The 18,164-nt window shown below is 46.8% G+C and overlaps 1 protein-coding gene across 7 annotated transcripts in view; it reads right to left on the reverse strand.

Annotated features, from left to right (window-relative positions):
* The window catches only part of PPP1R13B (protein phosphatase 1 regulatory subunit 13B), a 92,827-nt gene that overhangs the window by 11,539 nt on the left and 63,124 nt on the right, over positions 1–18,164 (reverse strand). For 3 of the 7 annotated variants that reach the window (XM_077323795.1, XM_077323796.1, XM_077323793.1), the window contains exons 5-12: positions 17,097–17,198; positions 14,609–14,783; positions 12,693–12,889; positions 10,048–10,212; positions 8,494–8,674; positions 6,899–7,051; positions 2,770–2,939; positions 507–1,008 (exon numbers count right to left, since the gene is read on the reverse strand). In XM_077323795.1, coding sequence (XP_077179910.1) covers positions 507–1,008; positions 2,770–2,939; positions 6,899–7,051; positions 8,494–8,674; positions 10,048–10,212; positions 12,693–12,889; positions 14,609–14,783; positions 17,097–17,198 — 1,645 coding nt within the window. Of the gene's footprint in view, positions 1–506; positions 1,009–2,769; positions 2,940–6,898; positions 7,052–8,493; positions 8,675–10,047; positions 10,213–12,692; positions 12,890–14,608; positions 14,784–14,895; positions 15,062–17,096; positions 17,199–18,164 lie in introns of those variants that run through there. The other 4 variants (XM_077323794.1, XM_077323800.1, XM_077323799.1 and 1 more) reach the window with 4 other exon arrangements.

Consider the following 18,164-nt stretch of genomic DNA (forward strand, 5'->3'; position numbering starts at 1 on the left):
CTGCATTTTCCCACTCCTGAAATACTTCTAGTTGTTTCTCTTGGTCCTCCTCCTTTAAAGTCAACTAAATGAGACCGCCAATGTCTGTTTGTTAATCCCTCCTTGTATCTCTGAGAAATAAACTGCACAATCCACCCACGGGTCTTGTTTGGCTCCACAGTAATTCCTGACAATACTGAATAAAGCAAATCACACTAACAGTCTACCTTCATTTTATTTTCATTAATCTAAGCATGTCTCTCTCAAGACCTCTCACTGAGAGGGGTTGCAGGGAAGAGATGCATTCCAAACTCATTCTTAACCACAAAACCTAATTTCAGATTTCCCTTACATCGCGATCCCACTCCTGAGAGTCATTCCCTGCCAATGTAGCATTTCATGCTGCAAGCAAGACCTACTGCTGAAGAAGCCTAGTCAAACAGAAGCCTCTGCTCAGAGAACAAGATATGTTCCACCTGAAAGCAAAAGCCTAGGTGCAAAGTAAAAAAGAAATCAAATCGACCCACCTGCTTTAACGGATTTGTTGAGAGTGCTGTAGACGGCCTGCTGGTAGCTCTTTGGCGGCGTTGCTTGCTGAAGGTACATGGAGTAGATGGAGCTAGAATTCACAGTCTGTGGCCCTTTCCTGGGAGACTGAGGCCTTGAGCCTTTCTCCGCCAGGAAAGGCCTGATGGCCACAGTTAGGGGGAGGTCAGGCCTGCCGTCTCCGCCTGGAAATAAGGGGGCGCCAGGAGGCTGATATGTGGGGCTGGGAGGCACAGATATCCTCTGCTGGATTTGTTGGGAAGAGCTTGGCTGATGAGTGCTACTTGCTGGTGGTAACGGGACAGGTCTCTGCCTGTTTGCTGCTGTAGAACCAGGTCTCGGTAGGCTGCCGTCCTTTCGTCTTTCCAAGGAATTGGTGGAACCCGTGCCTAAAGGGACGGTGCTTGGGTAGGTCCCGTAGTTCTGAGGCACCTGCTTGCTTACGCCAGAGATGGTTGGCGGCACCTTCCCCATATCAAGGCCCTGTTTTTTTTAAAAAAAAGATGTGTCACTGGCAGTCTTCAAGCAAAGGCTGGATAAACACTTTTCTTGGATGCTTTAGGATGCTTTGGGCTGATCCTGCGTTGAGCAAGGGGGTTGGACTAGATGGCCTGTGTGGCCCCTTCCAACTCTATGATTCTATGATTCTATGTCAGACTTTTCCCAGAGAAAGCTGTTCTCCCCACAGAGGATACAAATAAACAAGAAAGGTATTTGTGACCATAAGCCGAGTGAGTCATTTGGCCCAAGCATATGTTTGCAAAGATTAGCAGTTTTCCATGCACACTGCAGCCACTTCCAAAAGGGATCTGGAAGCAGGTGCACAACAGGTAAAACTGCTCCCAATGTGCACGTCCACATTTATATGGTACAGCTCATGTCCTTAACAGAAGCATCCAAACTTTAGTTCTCTGAAATCAACATGTCTCTTCCCAAGTAGTGCCATATTGGGAACAGAAGCAATTCCTTCACATTTCCACCCCAACTTCCGGATTCTTCATATGGTTTGGTCCACTCATGTTATCTGCCTAAGGATTTCTTACTACATTGTTTCTACTGCTTGTTGATACATTATACCTCTGACTACTGGTTTTTATTCTTTCCCCATTTCCACTGTCCCACCGCCCTCAGGGAAGTAATAGGAACAAACGATAAAATCAGCAGGAGGAGGGGGGGCGTCCACAGGAAATTGGGTTTTCCCTGGGCGACACCAAAAATGCAATCCTGCCTACTGCTCATAGGGAAGAAGCACAAAGGGTGTACTATAAAATTCCAAGAAAGAAAAGGAACATTTTCAAAAACAGCAAAGGATACTTGAATGCTAAACTTCACATGGTAATCCACATCCTTTTACCATTTTACCTTTTTTCCTCCCTCAGTCTTTCTCTCTGTCACACAGACACATTTACAATCTGGGTCAAATACAACTGTTTGAACGGTGCAACAAAGCACAGTAAGAAGGGGCCAATAATCCATTCAAAGTGAGGACAAACAAGTAACAAGTGATTTTGACAAATGAACACATGGGAAAATATTGAGACAGTAAGAAGAACGACAGGAGACTTTTGCAGCAATGCTTCTGCAATGGTGGGGAGGTTATTTTTGCCACCAGGGTGGGATAGATTATTACTGGGGTTTTATTATGAGGTATTACATGTGGTAATACCTCATAATAAAACCCCAGTAATAATCTATCCCACCCTGGTATGAGGTATTACATGTGGTATAGAGCCTCTTGTGGCACAGAGTGGTAAGGCAGTTGTCTGAAAGCTTTGCCCATGAGGCTGGGAGTTCTATCCCAGCAGCCGGCTCAAGGTCGACTCAGCCTTCCATCCTTCCGAGGTCGGTAAAATGAGTACCCAGCTTGCTGGGAGGTAAACGGTCATGACTGGAGAAGGCACTGGCAAACCACCCCGTATTGAGTCTGCCATGAAAACGCTAGAGGGCGTCACCCCAAGGGTCAGACATGACCCGGTGCTTGCACAGGGGGTACCTTTACCTTTACCTTACATGCGGTAACCCGCCAAGAGCCAGCTTGGCTGGGAGTGGCGGGCTATACATTAAACAAACAAACAAACAAAAAGATGTGAGATACAGAATCTTGCCAGAGAGGCCCAAAGCATAGTCAGAAAACTTAGGAAACATTATACGTTGCGAGTAAGAGACACACAGCCCTGGGAAAGGGACGAAAATCACTGATTTGTTATGAAGCAAAACAAGAGGGGGCGGACGATGATAACCCACCAGCTTATCAGTGCTCCCTAATACTGAAGACGCCACCGGCTGACTGGAAATCGTCCCTTGCTTCAAAGCCGCATCCATGCTTGATTCCTTCCAGTCTGCGTTGGAGATTGGCGGGGGCTTCACCAGAGGAGCCGGGTTCTGCTTGAGCGGTGGCCAGTTGCCATCGCTTGCTTCAAACAGAGGAGAAAAGAGTTTTACTCGAGAGTTACTGAAGCGCAAACCTGTCAAGGATCAATCAGTTCCTAACAAAATCGGAATCGGGAGGCAGAATCGGTTATTCGGATTGGTGCCATCAGAGGATGATTCAAGGTACTCCAAATCAGCCGTGGAAGCGGTTGCATGCTAAGCCCTCAGGCAAAACAAGCTGCCCGAAATGCGCTGCTGTTCTGAACGCTATTAAAAGCGGGTTATTGGTGGGGAGATGTCTGCACATTTCTCACCACTCCAGAAAAAGCTTCCTCCATGCAATGGAAGTGCCCCAGCATCCTTCATATGTTAAGCTTTTATAGGAGTGCAAAAATGCAAGCTTTTTTTGCAGATGGTTGTTGGGGAATACACATAACTTCAAAGCCACAGAGCTGGAGGACTGACCCAATCCTCCTTGAAATGAAAATTCTGCTAAAGATCACATTCAGATTAGACTATAGCCTTCCAGTGATTGTAGGAACTCTCTCTCTGCACATCTATCTTAGAAATTATTGCTGAATTAAAATATAACCCAGAAATGCATAAATTGCCATAAGCTGCCCTGAGTCCACAGTAGGTTTGATTTCATATCAAAAGGTAATTAGTCAAAAATTAACTGTCTTTTGATTTCCGATTTGAGAGTAGAGATAATTGGGAATAGCTTGTAATTTTGAGCAACATACAGTTTGAAAACTGCTGTTTTGTGTTTTCTGAGTGCCACGAGGAGCCGGCTTCAGGCCCAACATCAAGGTCTGACACTGCCCATGGTCTTTTTTTAACATCATCTGGTGTAGTACAAAAAAAGTCAGAATGTCAAATGAATGCGTTCCTCTCACATGTCAAAGCCACCTGAAAATCAGGGAAATTTCTCAATATGAACTGTTTGCATCAATGTATAATAATCCAGTGAATATATTCCGCATGTAGAACAAGTTTCTATAATACACGAGAGGTTCTCTCATTTGCATCAAATGGGTTGCTGTTATGCCGAAGCACAGATCTAAAAGATTCGTATCAATCTCCTGGATCACCAGCCACTACAAGAAACCTTCTTTCCCAGCTTAATCTCGTCTCAAAAAGGTATATTTAGGTCAGCAGTTTAGGACAAAGTCACATTGTTCTCCTGTTTCAGAGCAGGATAACGGGTTGGATCCACAGGACTGCAAAGGGAACAGTGTTTGCAAAACTGGCCGTCACAGATTCTCCCCTGCAGCCCTACTCCACCCCCCCCCCCTTGACTTCTGAGGTTCAGGGAACCCTTGAGGACAATGCAAGACTCAAGGAACATTTCCCTTCCCAACCGTATCTTCCTGTGCCAGATACTACAGTGCTCCTGAGCCTTTTTGTGGGGAGGAAAGGAAAAACTGGTCAAGACCCACCCTGCAAATTCTGCTCCTGTTGTCTGGATCTAAGTCAAGGCATGGGGGCTGCAGAGGGAGCTGTGGTATGGGCAGTTACAAACCTTACGGCTCGTTTCGAGTGAGATGCTGGCACAGAATTTTGCCCTACTTAGGAACTTTTTAAAGTGTTTAGAAGTACAAAAACAGTCCTTGAAGAACAGAAGCTAATGCACTTTGCAGAAGAGTTCAGAAAGTCAAAGCATTTTCTTTCTCTTTGAAGGAAAAATGTACCTGGAAAGAATGCCAAGTTCTTAAATGCTTTTACACTTTTACAGAATTGCTGTTTGAAAGAAGGATTATGCATAACAAAAAAAAAAATCAGTGTCTTATACGGCTACATATATGGGAGGGTTACTTATTTGGTGTCTATTTCATAATTTTAAGCACAAGAACCCTTGTGTTAAAAGGGGGTCTCTGTAGTTTAATTGCTGATTGAAGAAAACTGTTTATACGGAAAATGAGCCTCTGAAAATTCTCCCTGTTCCTAGGATGATGTTATATGGGCCTGGCTCAGGCATGCCTAATTTTTTGTCTTTAAGTAATAAAGCACACTTCCTCCCCACCCATGCCACTCCCATACATGCTTTTCAGACTCTAAATTCCAGAACATCTGCGGATCAACACTTCCCTTTCCAAAACCCGGATCTCTAAACTGTCCCAGGTTCAAAATTCAGGAGCCATTTGATTATTAACACTTAAAAAGGAAACAGTGAAAGAGAGCACACACATGCATCACAAAGATATGGACTGACTCTGGTCCCTACATGTCTCTTAATACAGTGGTCCGCAACCTTTTTGGGGTTGTGGACCGGTGGGGGGGGGAGGGCGATCTGGGCACTACGCACGCACGTTTGTACCCGGTGGGGCCGCAAACATACACGCGTGGCAGTTTCGTGCATGCGCGCATGTGTGGACTTGCCGCGTGTGCGCATTTGCAGCCCCACCGGGTGCAAATGCGCATGCGTGTTTGCACCGCAAGGCATGCCGGCGGCCGCACTTCCCTCTTCCCCCCCCCTCCCGCAGAAGGAAGCTTGCCGGACCGCAAGCTAATTGGCCGCTTTGGCGGCCGCTTTACTCGCGGCCTGGCGAGTTTCCCAGTGCGGGGGTGGGGTGGGGAGAGGGAGCTACGGCCCAGTGGTTGGGGACCACCGTCTTAATACATCCCCTCTCCAATACAGCACGATCCAGGATACTGCAAATTGCATTTTAAGCCGGAAGAGTATATTTGACCAAACATGGAGTTGTGTCTCACTGAATCAGAGGCTGATGTTTCACAGGCTACTGCAATGAAAACCGAATTCTGTACACTAGGCTAGCGGTCCCCAACCTTTCTCAGGTCAGGGACCGCCTCTGGAGTGAGGGAAGAGCCAACGGCCCGGGTGCTGCGAAAACGCGCACGCACAATTGCCGCACATGGGTGTTTTCGCCACCAGGTGGCGCGAACGCACATTTGCGTCAACTGCACGTGCGTGTTTTCGCCACTAGGGGGCGCTAACGCTGTTGCCGCGCATGCGTGTTTGCGTCACCGCCATGCCGGCGGCTGCGCCTGCCTCTTCCCTTCCTTCTTGCTGCCAGCAGGGGAAGGCAGGAGTGGCTGGCGGCGGCCCGGTACCATGGCCTTTGCGGCCCGCCACCAGGCCGCGGACCGGGGGTTGATGACCCCTGCACTAGGCACTTGACTTTGACCAATGTTACTTTGGGGCTTTAAAGACTGTTGCAGAACTCTAAACATATGAAAACTAGATGGCATGGGATTGACGCCCAATTTCTTTGGGGGTGGGTAGGGGGGATAAGTAGGTATGAGGGTAAAGTGAATTGTCCATAGCCATACAGTAAACCACCTCAAAAATCCAAAATTCAAGTTATATACATGCAATATCTGTTGATGCCAATGGAACCATTACATCTACAACTTAGTGGGCTGGTGAGACTCAAGATACTAGTAGAACTAACATTAGCTAAGGATTTAAAGCAGGCTTTCTCAAACAAGGTTTCTTGATGGCCCTGGGAGGGTGGCCTGAATGGGTGGGAGTTCATTTTTAATATATTTTAAAAATCAGTTAAACATTTATCAGGTGATAGGACCATATATGGTCATGTCAACTTGCCCCCCCCCACCCCCAATTGGCCAGTGTTGGGCCTAGAGGGGGTGGGAAGAGGAGGGGCCCTGGGTGGGCATGTCCACAGCTATACTCCCCAACCCTATTCTGCATGATCACGCCACATCTGGGGTTTCTCGAAACCTGAAGAATGTTTCAGGGTTTTCCCTGTGGTAAAAAAGATTGAGAAAGGCTGGTTTAGAGGGATGACATGCGAGAGCAGTAAGACACTTGCTTCATTCCACTCGGAGGATTCCAGCAATATATATGATCACCACACACGCATATCTATGCAGGGACACACATATAGAAAGCACACGGCAGAGCATGACAAAATGCCTAAATATTCCCATTTAATAGGCATCTGCTTTGCTGGAGCTCAGATGGCCATATTTTTTTTAAAATGGGATCTCTTAGCTTACTAAAGATCCTCTACAGACTCACAGTGCAGGATCTCAGAAAGAGTAGATGCTGAATGGATGACCTTGTGAGCAGCAGGCTGAAGAGAGGGAGGTGACAGAATAGGATCCACTATAATGTCTAAATCAGAAATCTTCCAGGGGGCTGGAGATTTTTTCACACACCCAAAGTCTGTATCTACAGAAGACGACCAGGCCGAAAGAGGCACGCGGAGAAAAGAAAAAGTGGAGGGAAATTACAGTGTAAAGACAAAAAAAAAAAAAAGAGAGAGAGAGATTAAAATATTAAAAAGAAATTACAATGTAAAGACCCCAAAAAAAAAGAGAGAGAGATTAAAATATTAAAAAGAACAGGAATATATAGGGGTAGACGTATGATATTTGGGAAGAGCCTTTATTCGGAATCTTCAATAGAATGTGGGTACATCTCTAAGCTTCTGTAATTATCCTGAAAGTTTTTATTATGCATTTGACCAGGGGTAGTCAAACTGCGACCCTCCAGATGTCCATGGACTACAATTCCCATTAGCCCCTGCCAGCATTCGCTGGCAGGGGCTCATGGGAATTGTAGTCCATGGACATCTGGAGGGCCGCAGTTTGACTACCCCTGCATTTGACATATACCGGACTTGTAATGCAATCCTATACCAAGTTACTCCAGGCTAAACCAATTGCTTTCAGGGGGTCTGGAGTATAGCAACTCTGCACAGGGTTGGCGATTCAGGCAAGCGTAGTTCCGGTTAGACTTAAGGCTGAACAGTCTAACTGCTGGAAGGGAGATTGCTCTATGGACAAAGAGCTGTTCTGATGTCAGGATGCTCAGTGCAAAGAAAGGCTTATAGATGAGGCCGGGCAGCAAGGAAGGTCAGGGCTTCCCCCTCGCAGAATGGCGGTAGTGAGTCTTATCAGCACCCCTCCACCCCCCTCTTTAGATGAGATGATCAGGGTGTTAGGCTTTGGAGGAGTTTTTCACCACAACTTCTTGGTTTTATAGCTTTTATATCAGGGGTAGTCAACCTGTGGTCCACATGTTCCTGGACAACAATTCCCATGAGCCCCTGCCAGCAAACGCTGGCAGGGGCTCATGGGAATTGTAGTCCATGAACATTTGGAGGACCACAGGTTGACTAACCCTTTTTTATATTATCTGTATTAGGTTTTCTTATCGGTTTTAGGGGATATTTGGGGGATTTTATCCAATTTGTAACCCGCCTTGAGCCTCCGGGGGGGAGGCGGGTGGTAATAATAATAATAATAATAATAATAATAATAATAATAATAATAATAATAATAATAATAATAATAATAATAATAATAATAATAATAAGCAACTATGCAAAAGGAAACAACAGGCTGCAGAAATTACCACTGTAGATACATAAAGTGACACATGGTTGTTTTTACATAGCCAGAAATGATACCCCTGTTCTTTTTTACACTTCTTACAAGTTCATGTAAACTTCTAATCAGAGCCATCTTTAATTGACTAAGTAGATGCAAAAAAGTACCCGGGGGGGGGGGGTTCGGGGTTCTGAACGCATTCCAGTCTGAGAGAGCATCTCCTTTGACCCCTCCCTTAACCCAAATGGCAACTGGCCTCCCTGACGTTGAAAGGTTTACCAGATTTGGACCTTCCGTGAGTCCCGCTAGTGGTGATGGTGAGAGACTGCGGCTTCACGGGGTCCACTGGCACGGTGTAATTGCTGGAACTGGGGACCTGGATGTAGGGCCCCACCGCTGCAACTCTGCCTGAGGCGCTCAAGGAAGACTGAGGAGACGAGGTTCCGTTGATCCGATTCAACTAAAAGAGGGCAAATCAAAAGCCGTGTGAACATCTTCCTACCTGCTCACGGAGCAAAGAGCCAGGCAGGATGCATTGCACCACAGCTCAAAACCCAGTCACCTCCTACTGTATCCTAGTACTCCACTCAAGCTACCAGCTCTTGCACTCTTGCTTTAGGATACTTTGGTCTGATCCTGCGTTGAGCAGGGGGTTGGACTAGATGGCCTGTATGGCCCCTTCCAACTCTATGATTCTGTGATTCTATGAAAGCCCTCTTTGCAGGGAGGGATGCGCTGCCATTAGCAGTTTGTTCCTTTATTCACTTCATTTACACCCACTTTTATCCATGATGGGACCCCCCCCCCCACTTATATTATTGTCCTCCCCTCCACTGATGACAACAGCCCTGTGAGACAGGTTCGGGTTAGAGTATGGCAGCGGGCCCAGGTCCCCTTGAGAGCTTCCACGGCATGAGTGGGTCTCCCAGATCCTAGTCTGGCACTCTAACCACTACACATGCTGGCTCATGCTTCTACCTGAACCAGGAATCAACTTTTCCAAACAACGTTGATGGAGGTCTCGTTTTCTTTCTGCTGCCTGCACTCTCCAGCGACTAAGGTTTTCTCCAGTGCCAGAAAACGCAGATTAATGAATGCTCTTTCTATCTCAGGAGGAATTCCAAAGTTCTCTCTCTTGGATACCATCCTGTCCCGCTGGCGCCCTGCCACACAGGTATAGCTTACGCAATGTGAAACTCACAGGACTGCTCCTGAGGATTAAAATCAGAGTCCAGCAGCACCTTTAAGACCAACAAAGATTTATTCAAGGCGTGAGCTTTCGAGTGCAAGCACTCTTGTGCTTGCACTCGAAAGCTCACGCCTTGAATAAATCTTTGTTGGTCTTAAAGGTGCTACTGGGCTCTGATTTTATTGCGTTCCTTCAGACCAACACGGCTACTCGTTTGAATCTTTCCTGAGGATTACAGCAGTTCTACCGGCACTTTCAAAATTATCACCAGATCGTTTTTCTATTGCTTGTGGTTTGGCATCGACAGTAACCCCGTGTAGAAAACGGCATTTCTGCATCAGCTGCCACATTCAACATATACTCTCAAGGGTCCCGTGGCAGCTGCACTGTTTCAATGGCAGGATGGACAGGACGTTCATCTCCGCCGATTGTCACAAACCACAAGCGGCGTATTGTCAGTTCCTTAAAACAATCACGGACATTCCTTAAACGTTTTTCAACAAGTTCAAGACATGGAAATAAGTTTGCAACAAACAGCCTTCGGAGGCTGGACAAAACGGACCCTCTCCCCTTTTATTTATTTTTTTTAATGACGAGCTTTGCAGAAGTCACAGAAATGTGGCCCTTTTCATCGTTTATCTTACGGGGATGTTTTCTTTTTGACGTGCCTCAACTTTTTTCTTGTACAGGCGCTCGCGAAGCTCGCTGATTCGCTTGTCCATCATGGCCACCTCCATGTTGCGCTTGTTCAGAAGCTCCTTCTGCTGCTGCAGCTTGGTGTTCTGCTCCTGGTTGAGCCTGTTGCGGATCTTTAAAGACCACAGTGATTATCAGTCAGAGCTGACGCCACTTCACTTCCAGCAGGGAAAAAAAACACAATCGTACTGAGACCTGGCTGGGATCCCAAGGGCTTGAGCACAATGACCTAGCTGCCAAGGCCAGCTTCTATCTTGTTGTACCTCCAAAACTACCTTAAAAGTTAAGCCCAGGAAGAGAAGAAGGAAGGGGAAGAAGGAAGAAGAAGGAAGAAGGAAGAGGAAGAAGAGTTGGTTCTTATATGCTGCTTTTCTCTACTTGAAGGAGTCTCAACGCAGCTTACAGTCGCCTTCCCTTTCCTCTCCCCACAACAGACACCCTGTGAGGTGGGTGAGGCTGAGAGAGCCCTGATATCAACTGCTCGGTCAGAACAGTTTTCTCAGTGCTGTGGCAAGCCCAAGGTCACCCAACTGGCTGCATGTGGGGGAGCGCAGAATTGAACCCGGCTCTAACCACTACACCAAGCTGGGTAGCGACTCAGAGGCAGGCAATGGCCAACCACCTCTGTCTGCCTCTTGCCTGGAAATCCCATCCATTGGCTGCTGCTGGAGGCACTTCCCACCAAGGGCTCGAGTGTGTTCTATGGGGCTGCTGACCCCCCACCCCACACAATATCACACTCTTTTTGGGGAGTTTAAACTTCCTGCAAAGGTTTTAATTTTTTTTAAAAAAAATAAAGATTTAAAGTGGATGCACAGAACCACTTATGCAGCTTTCTGGCTCCAGATGTATGGGGACTGACACCTAAAAAGCCTTCTATGCAAGGCAAATCCTTATTCCATGGCACAATTTCCAAGTGAGGTCCGAACGTTCTGAGTAACCGACTGAACGTTCTTCCCTTTCCTAACCAGTAACAGTCAGTTAGGGATACATTAAGCACATGGTCCGTTGACAGAAACTAAAGCATCTGGGCAAGACACTTTTGCATACAGAGCATGGAAGAACAAGAGTGTCAATTCAAAGGTTCTGCTGGAATAAGACACTTCTAGCAGAACTGAACGTCCCCTCTTCCATCGAAGCCTGCTGAATCAGGGTCGGGAGGCAGTCAACAGTTTGAAGGCAGCCAAATTAAAGCTTAGTCTAGGAAAGACTGAAGTTCTGTTGGTTGGTGGTGATACTAATCCAGAAACTCAGGTTCAGCCACCTTTGGATGGGATGGTACTCTCCCTTTAAGGAATAAAGGTAAAGGTATCCCCTGTGCAAGCACCGGGTCATGTCTGACCCTTGGGGTGACGCCCTCCAGCGTTTTCATGGCAGACTCAATACGGGGTGGTTTGCCAGTGCCTTCCCCAGCCCCTTAAGGAGACAGATGCCTAAATTACATAAATTTTTAAAAATCAGCTGCTGGCTCATTCAGCAGCTGCAGCCCTCCCTTGAAATGTGGTTTTCAGCCATGGGACATATCTCAGTTAAAATACTGACCATGGGCATGATTCTGAAACCAGTTTGGGAACTTCACCTTGTTCAAAATGCAGCTGCTGTTCGGTGCTGATTGATCCTGGCGACTCTTACAAAACTTCACTGGCTTCCTGCTCATTTCCAGATGCCGTCTAAAAGTTCTGGGCTTAACTTCTAAGGCTCTGAGCACTCTGGTACCAGTAAACCTTAAGGACCAACATCTGCCGTGTGAGCCTGCACAAGCGGTTTGACCCTCTCCTCGGCTGTGCTTCATAACCCCCTGCTTTCTTTCGTACTCGGGTCTCTACTACTTTCTGCCACTGGCCCCGGAATCTATCCTCACAGTATCTGAAACCCACTAGTGTTTTTGCATAGTGTAGATTTAACTTATATCACCACCTGCATCCGGCTGGCACAGGTAGGCTCTACCAACTGGACACATCCTATCGGCAACTTATGGTGTGCCAGTGTAGGCTTAAGAGAAGCTCAGCGAAAGAGCCTCTGCTTGTCCTGCAGAAAATCCTAGGTTCAATCCCTGCCATCGGAGGTCCACCGGAGACCCTTGAGAGATGCTACCAGTCAGTGTAGACAATACTGACCTTTATGGACCCACGGCCTGATACAATTTAAGCCTGCTTCTTGTGCTTATGTGTGCTCAAGGACTTGTTTCTGCCACCCACCTGCAACCCAGCAAGGCTACCACACGTGGCAGGTAGGCTGTGGTCAAATTGGTGTGCACCCCTGGTATCCCTTAATGCCTACATAAACATAGTGACCCAGACAGATTCTGGGTAGAAAGGGGCAGAATAAAGTTTGAGATCCGTGGTAGCGTTAAGACCAACGAAGTTTTATTCTGGGTATAAGCTTTTGTGTGCACGCACGCTTCTATGCGTGAAGAAGTGTGTGTGCACACAAAAGCTTATACCCAGAATAAAGCTTTCTTGGTCTTAAAAGTGCCACTGGAGTCAAAATATGTCATGCCGAGATTTTTACAAGGTACAGTGTATCCATCATGCTATGAAGAGTTAAAAAACTTAAATCCAACAAGCACAAAATTCAGGCCTTCACTGTTTACCTGTAGCTCTTGGTACAATTTCTTTAATTCCACAGCCGCAGGCCCCGTCATCTGCCCGTTGTAAGACTGGAATCCATTCAACTTCCCTTTTCTCAAGTCTTCCAGCTGTTGAGTAAGCTGGTCTACTTTTAACACTGCCGCTTGCAATTCCTGTTGCTTTTCTTGGAACATGGCACTGATATGCTCTATCTCGGTAGCTGGGATTAAAATGTAAAATGATACACACACACATTAATTGAGTGGCCACGAGCGATGCTCTGTAAATATTTTTCTTGACGTTTCAGTGATTATATGTCCGGCAGAATTACAAGGGCAGGAAGAATGGAGGAGGAAATGTGTCCCATGTCAGGGTAATTCTGTGGCAGGCAACACCAGTCTGGTGTCCCACAGCCGGGTGCACACAATCTGAGAATGCTCACCAAACTAAACTCAAGTCTCATGCCAGGAATTTCCCAACTGATGCTGCAGAGTTCCAGATGGAGGGTCCCAGTCAATATCTGCTTCATAGGATCTACTCTGCATCATACAAGTCGCTTACATTAGCCCCTGCCTTGAGTCCCTAAGGGGAGATGGGGGGAAGCAGGCCAAAAATACCATACATAAACAATAAGGGGCAAATGTGGGAGGCGGGGAAAGCAAAACGGTCACATGACTGTGCCCCATGTGCTAGCACGGGACACTCACTAAATTCCAAAACCTCATTTGCAGTGAGGATTCCCCTGGATGTTAGTAAATAAATCTAAGACAGATAGAGAGACGGTGAGCGATTTCCAGATTTTGGTGTCTCTAAGAACATAAAGGAATTTCATCTTACTGCCAATTCGCTAATATTTGGGGGATAGCGCACTCATACAGTTTCCCCTGCGCATGAGCAGTCATGTCCTTTCCTTGATTCAAAGGTGTTCACAATGACATGGGGAAATGCCAGTGTGAGCTGAGTGGCACATGGATACAGCTGCAGCTGTTCCCTTTTATCACAACATCTGGGAAATGAGCCATCGCGATAGCCGAAACAGCTTCCGGGGGGCTTCCACGTTCCAAAGGGCTTACACTGATGTTTCCCCATCCCACCCTGGGGCTGTAATAGGTCTCCATTAGGAGCATCTAATTAGGCTGCCCAGCCCAAGTCAGCTATTTATGGTATTCATAGCCCGCCTTTCTCACTGGCACTCAAGGCAAATTAAAGAGAGGGAGTCAACACAAGCAACAAGACGGGACATTGAGGGACAGTTTGCATAGCATATGCCAGGAGTCCCACACGATGCCTTCCTCCTCTTGGATCAGGACCTCTCTCCTTCCCCCTTTCGTCTCTTTAAGGACACTCAGAGTAACCCCCTTTCCACTGTGGGGGCCCCCTCTGCCCTCAGTCTGGTGGCTCCCGCCACAACTGTACTCTGCTTGGGCCCCGCAAATCCTCAAACTGGCTCTGGTGCTACGGGCCCTGCAAATCCTCAAACCACCCCAGCGGACAGTCCATAAACAAGGTGATACGATTTGGGTTGGAGAATGAACCAGAAACTCAGAAAACAGAAGCAAAGTATAAGCATCAACAGGACTCATTAAATGATGCAAGTTACACAGCAGGATCCAATTTACAGTGAAGTATAGACCACTGTGCCTAATAATCTGGCCAAGTAGCTTGCTGAATCATTTTGTGCCATGCTACCCTATTGACTGTGTAGAAAAGCACCTCTTGAATAATTCCATTTTCTATAGTTTGCAGAAAGCCAAGAGAGTAAGAGCGTTCCTGACCTCCTAAGGCCGGCCACTAAACAAAATTGGGGGGGGGGGGGGCACAACAGAGAAGGTGCAGCTTTTGCCCACTGGCAGGCTGGCACCCACAGAAGGCCCTGCTCTGACTGCCCCAAGCACTGCGAGTGATATACGTTAAAGGAAGGGGAAGAAGCCATCCCTACACAAATTGCCGTTCATGATCTTGCTGTAGTCCACCTGCCCTCGCATGGCACGGATTTTTTTCAGCTTCGTCTCCTGGGTCTCCACTCGCTCTTTCAGCTTTTGAAGCTTTTCGCTCTCGGAAACGGACTGCTGCTGGCGCCGCTCTTGCTGCTTGAGATAACGTAAACGCTGTTCCTACCGAAAGGAGGAGAACATGTAATCATGTTATTTTTAGCAGCCCGTTACCAGACACTAAAATGCGTTTTGAGATAAACCCAGTAGTTAAAGTAAATAACAGTTTTCTTGCCTGCTGAGCGTTCCGCCGGAGAATAAATGTACGCATTTAAAACTAATAACGTCCAATGCATTTTTAAAAGTTTAGCATCCCTTCTACATAAAGATCGTTGTCTAACCGGACTGCATTTCTAATTTTTCCAAAGGATCCTCAACGTTTCAGTCCTCAAGCTAGAGGCTCAAATCTCTCATGGGTACAAAAACAATTCCAGTTGAAATATTCATCCCCACACATCTGCAAGGCTTCCTGTAACATGTATTTCCTGCTGCTCAAACGTGCTTCCTCCCACGCCAAAATGGCTCCTAACCCTCCATTACACAATTTCCCAGCGGAAACGGTGACCAGCAGAGGACTACAAAACGGCAAAGATAAGGAGATCGGCGGCAGGATAAGAGGCACTTCGTTAGACAGAACAAATCCAGGAAATGCTTCCTTTTTATGCCGGCGGCCTTCTTGTTTAACAGCTACAAAGGTAACTCAAAAGGTACACGCTTCATTTTTCTTACCTAATGCAACACAAACTTCAGTTTGCAGGTTTCATAAAGGTCTGCGGGACGTGTCTGCATTGTCAAAACTAGAAAACTGCTTTTGTCACAGAAATACAATTGTACTGAAATGTCATGTCCGCTTTGCCGATGGCACTAAATCCTGGGTCACTTATAGATGCCTCAAGTCTAGAGCAGGTGGATTCAAGTTTTATAGCACTTTAAAGATGGGCAAGCTTTTTGTGGTTTAGAAGGAGGAGGGTTGGTTCTTATATGCCACTTTTCTCTACCTGAAGGAGTCTCAAAGCGGCTTACATTTGCCTTCCCTTTCCTCTCCCCACAACAGACACCCTGCAAGGGAGGAGAGGCTGAGAGAGCCCTGATATTACTGAAGAAGAAGAGAACTGGCTCTTATATGCCGCTTTTCTCTACCCAAAGGAGTCTCAAAGCGGCTTACATTCGCCTTTCCTTTCTCTCCCCACAACAGACACCCTTTGAGGGAGGAGAGGCTGAGAGAGCTCTGATATTACTGAAGAAGAAGAAGAGCTGGTTCTTATATGCCGCTTTTCTCTACCCGAAGGAGTCTCAAAGCGGCTTACATTCGCCTTCCCTTTCCTCTCCCCACAACAGACACCCGGTGAGGGAGGTGAGGCTGAGAGAGCCCTGATATTACTGCTCAGTCAGAACAGCTTTCTCAGAGCCCAACGTCACCCAGCTGGTTGCATGTGGGGGAGCACGGAATCAAACCTGGCTTGCCAGATTAGAAGCCCGCACTCCTAACCACTACACCAAGCTTTCAAGAGTCATAGATTATATCCCCAAAATCTTTTGGGTCTCTCTAAGGTACTACTAGACTCAAACCTTGCTCTTCTACTGCAGATCAAAACACTACCTATCTTCCTGAAAAAATCTAGGCCAAATATTCATTATTGTCTACATCAGTGGTCCCCAACATACCACCCGTGGGCACCACAGTGCCTGTTAATACCTTTCAAGGTACCCACAGAGTGTTTTTAGAATGTGGGTGAGGCTATTGCCTGTCAAGGCTTTTGATAGCTGCATAGATTTTTTTTAATAATATCGTTTTGGCAGCTGCCACCACCGCAGCACAAGGATCTTCACTGCAGGACTGAAGTGCAGCAGCCATTTTGTGGGCTCTGCCTCCTGTGGCAGCCATTTTGTGACTGTACCAACCATGCTGCATCAGAATTCCAAAGGTGCCCACTGTTGTGAAAAGGGGACCCCTGGTCTATGTATCCATATCAAAAGCTCGCCTGGCCAGTCTTAAGGGCTCTCACCAATAGCATCAAATGGGTAGCCGTGTTGACCTGAAGTAGCAACAATAGCAGTTACTCTACCTGAAAACTGCCCTGTAGCGGTATTGAATGGGATGCATCTGTGCAGCTGCAGCACAAAGATTTACTACACTGCTGCAGCATCGGAAAAACATAATACTCATTCAGAGCAAGATCCTGTGCTGAGCATGCTGTCTGCTTTTTGTTTTAACTTGCACGTCATAAAATCCCTCCAGTGATCAGAGCGCTTTTTTGGGAACAGGATGGATTCAGGCAAATCTGAGCAAAAACAGCATCATAGGATGCCTCACCACCTACCCTGGGTTAATATTATATTAGTCCTTGGTCATCAAGGTTTTCAAACTGCTGGGATTTGGCGACTTTTCCAAAGTCAGCATTTTTTCAGTCCCCTTCCCTAGGAAGTTGTGTTTACCTTGGCAACCAACATTTGCTGCTGATTTTCGATCTGCTGCTGTTGCCTGGCGGCCATATCCTGGAGCTCAGAAAGCGTGAGTTCAACACGTGGATTCCCAACCTGGAGGGGAAACAGAAAAGCAACATTAGAGAGTCACCCATCCCATAAGCCCTCGGACTCTTCCCGTATTTAATAACTGACCCTAAACACAGTTAATAAGCAGTACACGTTTGCTCTGTTTGTTTGTTTGTTTTAAAGATTCAGATTTCTATAAATAAGTGCTACAGTATCCTGGGGCACACTAGTGTGCTATAAGAAACACAGTTCCTTGAAAGTCACCATGCTGGATGTGTAAACACCTTTCTCTCTCTATGCCCCTCAGAGCAGGAATGCTCTTTGCCACACCGATCCTGTCATAATGAAGGAAGAAGTTAAGGACCCAGGCCACGCTACGCATTTATTTATTATTTATTTATAAGCAGATTTCTAGGCCTCCCCTATCGGCACTGCTGTCTCAGGACGGTTTACAGCACTGTTAAAACATGGAACTGTTAAAATGATTAAAACAATTGAAATGAATAACTGAATCCACCAATAAGCGACGGGTGATATCTCCATGTGGTTTTTCTCGTCGGGACGGGCAAAGGAGCTGTTGGGATTGTAGCAGGGGAGGCCCACTATGGTTTATTTTTATTTGTCCAAACTGGCCTCAACCGTAAGCCTGGCGGAAGGACTCCATCTTGCAGGCTTGCTGTGTTAGTTCTGTTAGGGCCTTGAGGTTCTCAAGGAGCTCATTCCACCAGGCGGGGGCCAGGGCCACTCAGACCTCTTTTGGGCCGGGGATTACCAGGTGAGTAATTGTTACAGAGCCAAAACCTTGATGCAAACCCAGAACTCTACCAGGAGCCAATGCAGCTGCCGCAATGCCGGTCTAATGTGGGCCCTCCGTGGTATCCTAGTGAGGACCTGGGCGGAGGCATTTTGGACTAGTTGTAATTTCCGTGTTAGGGTCAAGGGTAGGCCCACATAGAGTGAGTTACAGTAATCTAGTAAGGTGACTGTCGCATGGATCACTCTGGTCAGGTG

Source organism: Paroedura picta, chromosome 2 (genome assembly GCF_049243985.1).
Source record: "Paroedura picta isolate Pp20150507F chromosome 2, Ppicta_v3.0, whole genome shotgun sequence".
In the NCBI taxonomy this organism is placed as follows: Eukaryota; Metazoa; Chordata; class Lepidosauria; order Squamata; family Gekkonidae; genus Paroedura; species Paroedura picta.